Below are 13,412 nucleotides of genomic sequence, written 5' to 3'. Positions count from 1 at the left end.
GCGCATCGTGGTAGACTGATTCCGAGAGTCGTCGCTCTGTCTCTCTCGCCCTCATGGGGCGTCCCCGTATGAGTGCGAGAGAGACAGAGCGACGCGTCTCAGGGCGCGGCGACTTCCCGGGTCAATCAACTTCCAAACACCCCCTCCCCCCCTCGGGGGCCCTTTTTCCATTGCATCCCTTCCGGAGGGATTCTAATTAGCAAATATCGGCATGCCCCCCCCTCCCCCTTTTCCCCCGGCCCTGCCGCGCCCTGTGCAAGCTGACTGTAGTTTCTGCAGCTTTGAGGCCCGGCGCGGCGCGGCCGCAGATGCTGCCGATGGTTGGCGCTGCACCGAGCCATGTTTAGCGCCGTTTATTAAACGTGATGAAATATGAAATGAAGCGACGACACTGGTTGCGACGCATCGGCCCACAGGCACGCCACGCCTCGCCACGCCACGCCACTTTGCACTTTGACGGAAAACGCGCATCCACTGCCACAAACTGAAGTTGTCGCGTTTTCCGATTGGCGTTGGGGCCGTAACTGCCGCGGGCCGCGCCGCGAGTTGCGTGGGTCTGCTCGCGGACTCGACGACGTACGTGTCGTCCCACAGTGGGCCAGAAGACCGGTGGAGGCGGCCAAAAATCGAGACGCGTTTTGAGCTCCAGAGTCGCTAAATGGGACTCGAATCGAACGTGTGACCCCACCAATGGATTGCTCTCCGAACGAGGAATCCATTGGTGGGGTCACACGTTCGGTTTGAGTCCTGTTTAGCGACTCTGAGGCTCAAAACGTGTCTAGAGTTTTGTCCACCTCCACCGGTCTTCTGGCCCACTGTGGGACGCGGGCAATGAAAACCACTAAAAAGAGGCAGCAACACCGGTGCCGCGGGGTCGCTCTGTCTCTCTCGCACCCGTACGGGACGCCCCATGAGTGCGAGAGGGACAGAGCGACGAAAGCGACTCTCGGAACGAGTCCGCAGTTGGCGAGCGCGGCGACGCGGCCGCACGCGCTTTAGCGTGCCAATTGAGTGTATAGATAGGCGGCACGGGCCGGCCGGGCCTTGCGGTGTAGGCAGCCCAGTCTAGCGGCCGAAACGCGCCAACAAGAGCCAAAACAATGGACGACCGATATTGTTGTAACCTGGTTGGGGCCATAACGTTCTTTTTTTCGACTGAAAAAAGTTTAGGTTTAAATTGCTTTGAAAGAAAAAATTACAAAAAATTATTAGCGGCATATCCTCTTCCTGCAATCGAACGGTCCGCACGGCTGGGTCGGAACGCCATGCGGAGAGAGCCCGGCTGTTTGGCGGCGAGCCAGAAAGGGCCCCCGCGATACCCATCTACCCATCTACCGCTCCCATGTAGCAGTGCAGTGGCACTCGCCACTCCAAAGGGTAGCGAAAATGCGCGCGCTATCACACACGCACACGCCTCAGGAAAAAAATCCTTGCGTTTTTTGGAAGCGTGTATTTTTTTTCTCAGGGCAGTCAGTCAGTCAGTGCAAAGAAGGGATATACGTGTTAATAGTGCCCATGCCGGCCAAGAGCTACTGTGTTGCGCGCCCATTGGGCTGCTGCCTCTCACTCTCACACACACAGAGTCGCCTCACACACACACACACACACACACACACACACACTGACAGTGAGGCCGCCCTGTCATTACCGCACATCCTGCCTCATTTTCCCGGTACGTATACTCTGCGGTACCGCTCGCTGCAGACTGATTCCGAGAGTCGCTTTCGTCGCTCTGTCTCCCTCGCGCCCACGGGGCGTCCCGCATGGGTGCGAGAGAGACAGAGCGACGAAAACGACTCTCATTCTAGTACAGTGCGAGGCTGCGAGGTGTGTGGGGGCCTCGGCCCGGCCCTGGCGGCTCCGATGGCTCCGATCGGGGCTCCCCGATGGATGGATGGAAGGATGGACCCAAGTGGGGCCCGCCACGGCCCACACACCGGCCGCGGGGGAGTGATTGGTTTCGGCGCCGGCTACCTGCCTTCCCCTTCTCTCTCTCTCTCTCTCTCTCTCTCTCTCTCTCTCTCTCTCTCTCTCTCTCTCTCTCTCTCTCTCTCTCTCTCTCTCTCTCTCATTGCGGTGCTAATGGTTCCGGGCGGCGCGCGTGGCCGCGGAAGCTAGGGTTGCCGCCGCCGCCGCCTTTTCGCGCCGACGTGTAGGGTTGCCCCTCGTCGTCGTCACGCCCGACCGGGCTAGACCGGGGCAGGCCGGGGCCACCCGCGACGCGCCGTGAGTCGGGATGACGGCGTGATTCGTTAATTGGTATTGACGTATCGATCATTAATGCTCGGGCACGAGCGGCGCGCAGCAACGCGCGGCGGCGAGGAACGACCCGGGGTTCCCGCACGCTTAGGCGTTCGCGCGTAGCGGTGGCGGGGCGGGGCGGGGCGGGGCGGGGCGGGACGGGGCGCGGTGTCGCTCAGAGAGCAGGGCACCAGGGCCCGCACTGCTCGCCGCGTCGGGGCCACGGCGGGGCCGCTGGCCGCAGGGTCGCGGGCTCCGTCGCGGGGCCCATAGAGTGCGCCAATCGCCTCCAGCTGCTCGGGAGGACGACGTCGAGGTCGCGGTGCCGGCGGCGCTGCCGGCACACCGATGCCGACGGCCGCGAGCGTCTCTCTCGCACCTGCAGGGGAGGCCCCACGAGTGCGAGAGGGACGGAGCGGCTCGGCCCGCCGCCTCCACTACACCGCGAGTCCGGGCTTCGACTTGGCCGCGGCCACAATACCTGCGGCCCGGCCTTCCGCCTTCCGGGGACGAATCCTCGAATCACACGCCAAAACTTTTAAATCAGCTTAGCGGGGCTCCGCTGGCGGCCCGGCCGGGGCGGCCATCCAACCCACAGTGGGCCAGAAGACCGGTGGAGGCGGCCAAAACTCTAGACGCGTTTTGAGCTCCAGAATCACTAAACAGGCCTCGAACCGAACGTGTGACCCCACCAATGGATTCCTCGTTCGGAGAGCTATCCATTGGTGGGGTCACACGTTCAGTTCGGGACCCATTGAGCGACTCTGGAGCTCAAAACGCGTCTAGAGTTTTGGCCGCCTCCACCGGTCTTCTGGCCCACTGTGCAACCCCTTGCCGGCCGCCGCGCCAGTCAGACCGAGCAGCCAGCCACCCCGCGGGCCTGCGGGCCTTCCCCCTCGGCTCGTGACCTTTGGAAGCCGGAGCAGTGAATAGGCAACCCGCGTGCAGCGCATCGCCTGGCGTCGCCGACAGGCAGGCAGGCAATTAGACACAACTATTCGATATTACGACCCGCGTGACATTTCACTCGGCCTTACCTGGAATGTTCTTTCTCTTGCGGGGAAAACGCGTTCGGAGGGGGACGGCAGTGTGCCCGCGTGGCTACGCCGCACAGCGGGTCAGAAGGCCGACGCCAGCGACCGAAAGTCCAAACGCGTACAGGGTACAGGGCTCGAACCGAGCGTGTGACCCCACCAATGGATTGCTCTTCGAACGAGGAATCCATTGGTGGGGTCACACGCTCGGTTCACGTCCTATTTAGCGACTCTGAGGCTCAAAACGCGTCCGGGACTTTGACCGCCGCCATCGGTCTTCTGTCCCTCGGTGCGCCGTGCTACGCCGATGCCTCGCTGTCTCGCGGGGATCTTTTCGCCGGCAGGTTGGCAGGGAAGACCCTGGCGACGGTACCGATGGGCCCCGATCAGCCCCCCGCCTCCCCCTGCCCCGAATCCAGGTGCCTGCCATTGCCAGAGCGACTTACTAATCCTTTCTCCCCCCCCTTCTCTCACTTCAACTTTACCGGTCTTACCCCCCTTTCCCCTGCCGCTCTCTCAATGACGTTCCCTTGTATCGAAACCCCACGACAACTCGACTGCCAGCTGCCTGCCAGCTCGGGCTGCGCGGCCGGCGGCGCTGGCGGCGGTCTGGCGCTTCTACACGGCTCCGAAGTCGATACTCGGATGTTCCAGTCGATGGTTGCGGTTCGTCCTCGCCGTGCCCCTGCCTTCACCTTGCAGTGCAGCAGACGCCCCGCGCGTCCCGGGTTCGAGTCCCCACACCGCCCGGTGTACTTCCAAAGAGTGTTACAACGTATAAAGAGCAACGCCCCCTCCACTCCCCCCGCGCCAACAGATCCGTTTGGCGCGACGCGCGCGGCCAACCGCTCACTTTTTATTAAAGAATGATTGACTTTCACCGCGAAAAAAATATTAATATTTTATGAAGCTGCTAATATTGACAAGCGAGGCATCAAAGCCGCGTGGTGGCCGCTGTGATGAAGGCGGCGGCCGGCCGCGGGACGTCCCGCTGGAAAAGTGAAAAAAAAAAAAAAAAAAGGCTTGCTAAAAAGCAAAGCGGTGGACAATGCGGAGATAAAAAGAGAAACAATAATAAAAGCACGCCACGGATGGGTAGCCTTTAAGCCGCGCTGTCGGTGTGGTATTGACTTCTGGCCGGCCAGTGCTTTGTTTCCGCGTCGCCCCGATTAATCCGCTCCGCGTTTTAGAATCACTTTGCAGCTTCCCTTGATAGGGTCCTCGCCCGGGGCGCGAATATCGAGCAGTGTGGGCGCAGTGAGGAGCGAGGCAGTGCAGCGGAAGTAACCTGGCCATATTGAGCGCGTGTGGACCACCTACTGTCATGATGCACTCACAAAAAATAAAAAAAATAGAAAATCTAAAAATTAAAAAAAATGGGGCTTTGAACCCCTGTCCACCCACAAGCACTAAATTCATCACTAACACACACCAGTCGAGCGGTCATTGTCCAGCCGTACGCGGTGCGCCACTTCAATGCTTGTTGTTGGCTAATTTTTTGCATCATGATCGTATACTTTTTTTTCGCGAGATTTTTCACGGATGAATGCGATTGCGCGCGGGGGCTGCTGCTGCTGGCCTGCTGATGTCCATACTCTTTATATTGTTTTCCTTTCCGGAGGGGAAACACGCCCCTGCTCGTGTCCACACACACACACAGCCAACGTGTGATCATACGTGTGGCTAGTCACGGCTTTTTTATGTATCGGGGAGCGGCGCCACCGATTTTGCCGGCAGTGGGGCCTGGCCGCGTGCGGGTGGGAGAGAGAGAGAGAGAGAGCGGGACAGCGGAGGAGATATCCGGGCGGGGGTGGGAGAGAGACGGCGACAGTGGAGGCACCTGGTGAGGTTCCGCGGCTGCGTTTGAATTTGGCGCGCCTGCTCTGCATCGGCGCGCGGCGTGTCGGCTTCGCGACGCTCTGCGATGCGCCGTTCCGAATTCGTTTGTCTATTTTTCCACCTGGCAGCCCAGCCCGTGCCGCGGCACGCCACCAGCAATACGCCAAACCAGACGGATAAACGAAAAGGAATAAATTTTGGGGGCGCCCGAGCGCGCGCGTCTGCATTTGATGGGCGTAGCATTATTAATGAAATCAACGACGGCGCCGACCTAGTGGTTATTCATTACACACACACACACACACACACAGACACACACACAACACCACACACACACACACACACACACACACACACACGTGCAGGCGCACGGCGCCAGGCCGCATATTGCGCGTGGTCAGTATTCGTGCGGAAAACGTGACTTTCGATCAATCAACCAAAACGATCAATCAATCAATCAATGCGGCACGGCAAACAGGCCGACCGGGCCAGGAGGCAGGCCCGTCACAAAGAACACTAGGGCACGGCAAAGAAATAAAAAAAAAGACCAAGGGCAATCATTAGCTCTGAAGTCAATCAGTCCCTTTCCCTCGTAAAACGAACAAATTAAAACTTGTATATTTTTTATTAGTTTTTTAGTAAATTTCGTTAAATTTTAAAAATTGAATTAAATTTGACTAAACTTAAGTATTTTTAATTAATTTTCATTTGCAAAACTAGAATTTGTTAATCTTTGTAAGCTGCTTTAATTAAATCTTAAATTAAATTGAATAAATGCAGCTTACAAAGATTAACAAATTCTAGTTTTGCAAATGAAAATTAATTAAAAATACTTAAGTTTAGTCAAATTTAATTCAATTTTTAAAATTAAACAAAATTTACTAAAAAACTAATAAAAACTATACAAGTTTTAATTTGTTCGTTTCACGAGGGTTGCACGAGGCGAAGCGTCTTCCCGTTTAAGAAACAATGGTAAAACCAGCAAGGGGGAGAAAAAAAAAGTGGACCACCGTAACGGATTGTCGAATCCTAATCACCGCGCAACCCTTCGGCGGCGGCCCGAAGTCCCACCGAAGTCGCCCCGAAGGTGTCGGGCCCCGTCGGGCCGAACCGAATCAATCAATCACAAATCATCAAAATCACATTAGGAGCACACCTATACCACCGGTCTACGGGCACCGCCTGTCTATACACACGCCGTGTACACGGAAAGCCACAAACATTTTGCCCCGAAAATTAAAAAAAATCCGGGCCAAGCCACAACATCAAAGTGCGAATCTGACGGCGGCCGTCATTGTCAGCTCACCACTCAAATTCGTCTCTTTTTCGCGCCCCACCCCACCCCGCCCCACCCGCCCGCCCCGCCCCGCCCCGCCCCGCCCCGGCCGTATCAAAGCATTTTCTAAATCAATTTCCCCGAGCCGCCCTTGTCTTGCGGCCCGGCAGCCCAACTTTTATCACACAATGTGGCATGTATTAGCTTTTAATATATATTTCGGGCTGTAAAGTGCGGTATCTGCGGCCGGCACGGCACGCCACTGCAAGGCACGGCCGTGGTAGAGCAAATCCCCTTTACCGTGCCGCACAGCCCGTAATATTAAAACGCCTGCTTTTTTTATATTTGTTATAAATATCGCATGGGGCCCCATTTGGGGGCGTGGGTGGGGGTGGGGGGCTGCACGGTGTAGTGGCCCTTTCCTTTTCATTGCTACGCCACTTCCGCTCCCCCTCCCCTTTTTCGCGAGGCCCCCGCGGACTGCTCCGACTCGGACTTACCCCCCTTGTGCTTCATAGCGGTAACAGTGTGAAAATGGCGCCAAAATTCGAACGCGAACTCCGCGCGCGGTTTGCAGCGAAGTCGACCGACGGCACGGCGGCGGCGCACCGCACTTGGAATCCATATCCTTCCTCGCCGTGCCGCCAGATTCGCAATATCCCGGGGCCATCGACGAGGCCGCGGGGACCGCCGCCACGCCCGCCACCAGCACACTGATTCCGAGAGGAGCTTTCGTCGCTCTGTCTCTCTCGCACTCGCACGGGGCGCCCCGCGAGTGCGAGAGAGACAGAGCGACGAAAGCGACTCTCGGAATCAGTCTGCAGGGCGGCCGCCACCCCATCGCTTGCCATCGCGCCGCGCCGCCCATCGCATCGACGACCTAACTTTGCTGATTAGGAGCCCATAGTAGTACGGCATGGCGTTATGAAGGTGCGGCGGGAAAACGGCGGGGGGGGGGGGCTCGCACCGCCAACGGGAACGCCGGGCCGGGGCGAGGTGCCACGGATAATTGACTGATTATTTCAGATCGCCGGACGCTGGCGACGACGTCAACACCGCGCGCCCGCCGCAGCGCCCCGCTCAAGGTGGTCCCCGCCGAGACCGCCCTCAACAATGCGGCCGTCGGCCTGGCGGGGCTAGCCAGCGGGGCACCGCGGGCAGGGCCTTGATGGCCACATCGACGCCGGGCCGGACTCCGGCAGACTGATTCCGAGAGTCGTTTTCGTCGCTCTGCCTCTCTCGCGCCTTCACGGGGCGCCCCACGAGTGCGAGAGGGACAGACAGGGACGACGACGACTCTCGGAATCAGTCGGCGGCGGACGACACCGCCGGCCATTCGGACGCCACAATTAGCGACTGTAAACGGCCGAGATATCGGATCGCGTCCGAGTGCGAGAGAGAGGGAGACACCCAGTTATGCCCGCGCGTCGAGGGAAATTTACACCGGCCGGCCGGCCGGGGAGTTGCGTGTGGCGATATTATGATGTCAAAACGGTCCGTTTGCGACTTTACAACCCGAGGGAGGGGGAGAGAGGGAAGGGGGGGGGGAGCTGATCACCCCGGCGGGACACGCCCCGATCATACGTTCATTATCACTCGTAACCGATACTTTACCGCGTCGATGCGGCCAATCCTTAAAAACGAAAAAGAGGTCAAAATAAAACTGTCTCCCCCTTCTCTTTCGTGGTGGGCGAGCCAGCCTGTGTGTGTGTGTGTGTGTGTGTGTGTGTGTGTGGTGTGTGTGTGTGTGTGTGTGTGTGTGACGAACGATAATGCACGATTACAGTCATTACCTGATGGCTCAATATCGCAGGGAACAACACAATAACGCCGCCTTTCCTTTGTCTCAATGACAAAAAGCATTCAATACTCTTCAAGAGCCTCTATGCAGTGCATCGGCAGGCCCCGCCAGACGCACAGCTATACAGTGGAGGGCGCGCCCGATCCCCCCCACGACGCTTCGCCACCCATTCGCGCCTTCGTTCCCTTCCGAAGGGGGGCCGATCGGGATCGGGAGCTTTCTGCAGGCGGCAGCGGGCCAAGCCGACCAGTCGTTTTGTCGCTCTGTCTCGCTCGCACCGTTACGCGACGCCCTGCGAGTGCGAGAGAGACAGAGCGACGAAAACGACTCTCGGAATCAGTCTGCAGGAAGAAGGCCAGAAGGCCCCTACACTGCGGGATCTCCTACTCCTTGGCGTACTTGGCGGCCTCTTCCCGTGTGTGTCCGCGACGCCGCCGCCCCGCCCGGTGGTCCCGGTGGCCCCGCCGCGGCCACGCCCGCCCGTTCTAGCGTCCTAACTCTAACGCCGCGCTAGAGCCACTGCGCCGCCGGCTTTGGACTCGCTTTACGAGCGGCGGGGCACAGACGCGCGGAGTGGTCGCGCGGAACCGAACCAACAGAGAGAGAGAGAGAGAGAGAGAGAGAGAGAGAGAGAGAGAGAGAGAGAGAGAGAGAGAGAGAGAGAGAGAGAGAGAGAGAGAGAGAGAGAGAGAGGCCGTGGCGCCGCCAACAAGGTTGCGCCGATGCAGGCTGCAGATTTAGGGCCGGCAAGCGGCTTCAAATCGCGTGGCTTCAAGCTGCCCGGCCCGTCCGGCCGTCGGGCGGTAAACACCGCGTACTTTGATTCGCGGATGCGGAGCAGAGCAGTGCAAAGCGGTGCAATGCGGAGCGATGCGACCTCGGGGAAGATGACCCCGAAGCAGCCACACTGGTAAGCGCCAAGTTGCGGACCACAGTGGAGGCGGCCAAAACTCTAGACGCGTTTTGAGCTCCAGAGTCGCTAAATGGGACTCGATCCGAACGTGTGACCCCACCAATGGATTGCTCTCGGAACGAGGAATCCATTGGTGGGGTCACACGCTCGGTTCGAGTCCTGTTTAGTGAAAAGTTACGCATCGAGGAGGACTTCGTCGAAGACGCCGGCCGACCTGCCCTGCCCCACTGCACTGCCTAATGGATCCCTCGGCCCGTCTCGGCCGCGCCCCACAGTGATGGGGCGGCTGGCGCCAAGGACGCGCAGAGCAGACAGCCCCGGCCAAAACAAATGGACGAGACAAAAGTGCAAATCCGCGAGCAACGGCCGGGCGTGAAAAACAGAGCAAACACACTAGAATTATAAAGACATTACCGCAGGGAAAGGAATCAGCCGGAGGAAGACGAGAGGGGAAGAGAAGGAGGAGGAAAAAAAAACAGTCTCCGAGAAAACAGATGATGCGCTATGAAGGGAAGGCGGCAAGTCTGTACTTATTATCGAATCAAGCCATTCCGGGGCCAAAAATCTTTGACGCTGATGTATCGAATCGAAGGGCGACCGATGGCGCTCTGATGACTTTGGGCGGACAGACAGACAGACGCAGGTAGACATTAGTACTGATGGCGGTGCTGCACTTGTATCGAGAGATGCCGATACATTAGGCCGAAAAATAGAGAAGAAGGGGGGATGGCGCGCTGCGCAGTGGGTAATCTCACACCAAAATCAATTTCCGCTTCCACCTTTGTCGGCCGCGCTGCGCGGCGTCTCGGGCCGCCGCCGCACCGCCGTCCCAATGATCCGATGACTGACGGAAATTCACCTGGAAAGGCTTCGACGTCTTTGTTGCTATAACTTCCGTAAAAGCAGAAGGGCCGCCCGATTTTCCGCGTCACTGGGGCAGATAAGTGATAGATTCGGAGGACGGGGTACGAGACGGCTCCGGCGGCGGCGGCGGCCCCAGATTTGATCAAATAAAAGCGATTGTTTCCGCACTGTAGGAGGTCGATCGGTTTTTCAAGCTCTTGAAGGAGCATTAAGATCTCAATCGACAGAGTGCCCGCCGAGGCGGTGGCGGGGCGGGGGCGTCGCGTCTCCGTTTTACGTCAAAATACAGCGTCACTACAACCAACTACACGACTAAGCTAACTACACACAAAAGCTTCTGCCCCGCTGCAAAAAAAAGCGAAGTCTCTCCGGACGACATTCTCGTTCGCAGAGCGTCATGCCAGGTATCGACTCTTGCAGCGGGAGGCGGTTACAGCGTTACAGTCAGACGGACATGACGTGGCGAGGAGCCCGCACTTTTTTTTTCAGGTCAAAACGTGTTTACGAGTTGCAAATTTTTTTTCCGTATTTTTTTTTTCCTCTCTTTCGGTCCTTACCTGTTGCCAGAACTGCTCGAGTCGGTACGACGGCCGGTCTGGCTGTAGGGGCCACTCCATAGGCGAAGACAGCAACTTGTGCTGCTCCACGTCCATGCTCAAAGTGCGTCTCTGTCGCGTCGTCGCGTCGCGTTGCGTGTCCGCGTCACTCGGTCGTCACTCCGTCGTCACTCCGTCGTCACGCGTCCGCCTCGGACCGACCCGCCCGCCCCGCCCATCTCCACCGTGCAAGGGAACCTACTCGGTGCCGGCGACTCCGCGCTGCTGGTCGGCGTGCTTCAGTGTCGCCCGGCCCTGCAACAGAAACAAGGCGCCGTCACAAACCACCGCCAAACGGAACCGCCGCACAGTGGGCCAGAAGACCGGTGGAGGCGGCCAGAACTCGAGACGCGTTTTGAGCTCCAGAGTCGCTAAACAGGGCTCGAACCGAGCGTGTGACCCCACCAATGGATTCCTCGTTCCGAGAGCAATCCATTGGTGGGATCACACGCTCGGTTCGAGTCCCATTTAGCCTCGAAACGCTCCGGGATTTAGACCGCCTCCACTGGTCTTCTGGCCCACTGTGTGCCGGCATGGTTCATGCAGCGGGGGAATTTGCCGAAAAAGACCCCCCCCCCCCTTCTGTGCACCTTAGATCGCGGAACCCAAGGGGCAGTAAAATCCGAGGTCATCTTGATCCTCTAAAATTTCACTCGGCGTAGGGATTCCCGTGCGGGTGCAAGGAAAGGACGGTCATGGCTCTAGGAAATCAAAGGTGAAAAAACCGGCGTGGGCCAGGATCGAAAAATCGGCTGGATTAGTTAAATCAAGTTATAACGGGACCTGTGGTAATGCAGAGGTCAGTTCGAATCCTGCTGAACGTCCTGGCTGCGCTGCCTGGGAGGCGTCAGCCCCTCATCTAACGAGAACCGTGCCGTGAACTGAGAGAGGGTGCACAATCGTCATAAAATTAAAAACATGGCAGGACGGTGGTCTAAGGGTCGCCGGCCCCTGGTTAGAAACCTAAAGGTTTGAATCACAACGAAAGCACGCTGAATTCATATCTGTACTCAGAATTGAATGGCCTTACCGTTGTCTCACATTAAGCATGACCAAATAGCAATTTTCGGGATAAAGCGTAAATTTCTATCCTGGTCCAGAGCGTTTTCACCTGTTTTTTTACTTTCTCATGGAAATGACTGACCATTTCCTTTGGCCCTGGCACTAAACATGTCCTACGCCGAGTGAAATTTTATGAGGATTCCAAATATGACCTCGGATTTCACCTACCACCTCTGGGTTCCGAGATCTAAGCTGCACAAAAAACCTTTGCATGCCGTTTTTGGCAACAGAGTTTCCACCCGCTGGTTCATGTATGAATACCGATAGGGAAGTCCCAGTGACCCCCCCCCCCCCCCGGGGCGCTCCTCAAAGATCGCTGCTCCAGCAGACTGATTCCGCGAGTCGTATTCGTCGCTCTGCCTCTCTCTCTCGCACTCATGGGGTGTCCCGTGTGGGTGCGAGAGAGACAGAGCGACGACAACGGCTCTCTCGGAATCAGTGTGCAGTTACCGGCGTTAGCCGCGCGGAGACGAGACATCGGCCGCGGGAATTCAATTTTAGAAGCAAGTTACTTTACGCGTGACGGTCGTAACTGCAGCGCGCCGTTCGAGCCAACTTGCTGCTCGGCGCTGCGCCGCGCTGCGCAGGTGGAGGCGGCGGCCCCTTCCTGCTTCGCGCAAGCCGCGCGCACAATCGGCCCGAATCCCAATTAAAACCGGGAAAATTGGCAAGAAGGTGGGCCGGGCCGTCGCCGTGCCCGTGGTAGAACCTGGTCAAATTTATAATCGGAGCGAGAGAGACGGGCCCGCTCTCATTTCGACAGGAATCTAGGGCCATTAAACGTCGCGGGGTCGGTGCGGGCTGCAGGCGCATGGCGGCTCCGCGAGAGCGCGGGCTAAACTGTGTGGAACACTAAACTGCACGGCCGAGTCGGCGGCGACGCGGGGACGCCGGTCCTGAGAATGGCCGGCTTTGTATCGGCGGGGCTTCGCGCGCTTCGCGGCTTCGGATCGGGCGGCGGGCAGCGGCGCGGCCAATCTAACTGAGGCGGTGCGAACGAGCGCCTGCACGGGGTCGACGACGGCGGTGCGGTGCGGCCAGCACACTGAGAGTCGCTTTCGTCGCTCTGTCTCTCTCGCACCCACACGGGAGGCCTCGTGAGTGCGAGAGAGACAGAGCGACGACTCAGGATGCTGCGGCCCGGGGCACCGGGGAGCCGGGGAAGCGGGAGGAGAGAGGCGGCCGACGAAAAATACGAAACGACCTGCCAAACGAGCGGCAACAGGACGCGGCCGGACGATCCGCTACCTGTCATCGTCCCCCTCGACGCCGCCCCGCCCCGCCCCGCCCCACCCGCCCGCCCCGCCCCGCCCCGCGCCACATCGGCAGCGCCTGTCAGGACGGCAGGATATGCTCGCAAACTCGTCGCAAGTACGCCGCCACGCCGCTACTTGTCGGCGGGGACGTCGCGGGGGAGGCGGCGGCGCGGCAACGGGGAGAGAGAGACGGGGAGGGAGGGGGCTCATGTGCAGCCTTTGGTATTTTTGGCCGCTGTCCCATCTCCCATCGAACTGCGTGCTGATGCTAAGCTCATGTCTGTACAAGAGGGCGTCCTCTCGGTCCTCTGCCGCCGCGGCGCCGCCACCCACAGCCTCTTCGGCAAACTGACGGTTCGTTATTTCAGTCTATTCCGCGGGGCCGCGGCGGCGCGGCGGCGCGGCCGTGATGAGTGTCGAGCGATTCCGCCGCCTCTCGCTCCGTCTCTCTCGCACTCACGGAGTGCGTCGCAGGGGTGCGAGAGAGACGGAGCGACCGCGGGCCTCGCTGCACTTTGACGTTCCGCACG

The 13,412-nt window shown here is 58.8% G+C and overlaps 1 protein-coding gene across 1 annotated transcript in view; it reads right to left on the bottom strand.

The window, feature by feature from the left end:
- Nucleotides 1–13,412, bottom strand: part of LOC117642958 (homeobox protein cut) — a 177,200-nt gene that overhangs the window by 88,325 nt on the left and 75,463 nt on the right. Inside the window, exon 2 of the mRNA XM_034381595.1 lies at nucleotides 10,767–10,819. Coding sequence (XP_034237486.1) covers nucleotides 10,767–10,819 — 53 coding nt within the window. The remainder of the gene's footprint in view (nucleotides 1–10,766; nucleotides 10,820–13,412) is intronic.

Source organism: Thrips palmi, unplaced genomic scaffold, assembly GCF_012932325.1.
Source record: "Thrips palmi isolate BJ-2018 unplaced genomic scaffold, TpBJ-2018v1 HiC_scaffold_16, whole genome shotgun sequence".
Taxonomy (NCBI): domain Eukaryota; kingdom Metazoa; phylum Arthropoda; class Insecta; order Thysanoptera; family Thripidae; genus Thrips; species Thrips palmi.
The sequence above is the reverse complement of the archived record's forward strand: the minus strand, read 5'-3'. Positions and strand labels throughout refer to the sequence as shown.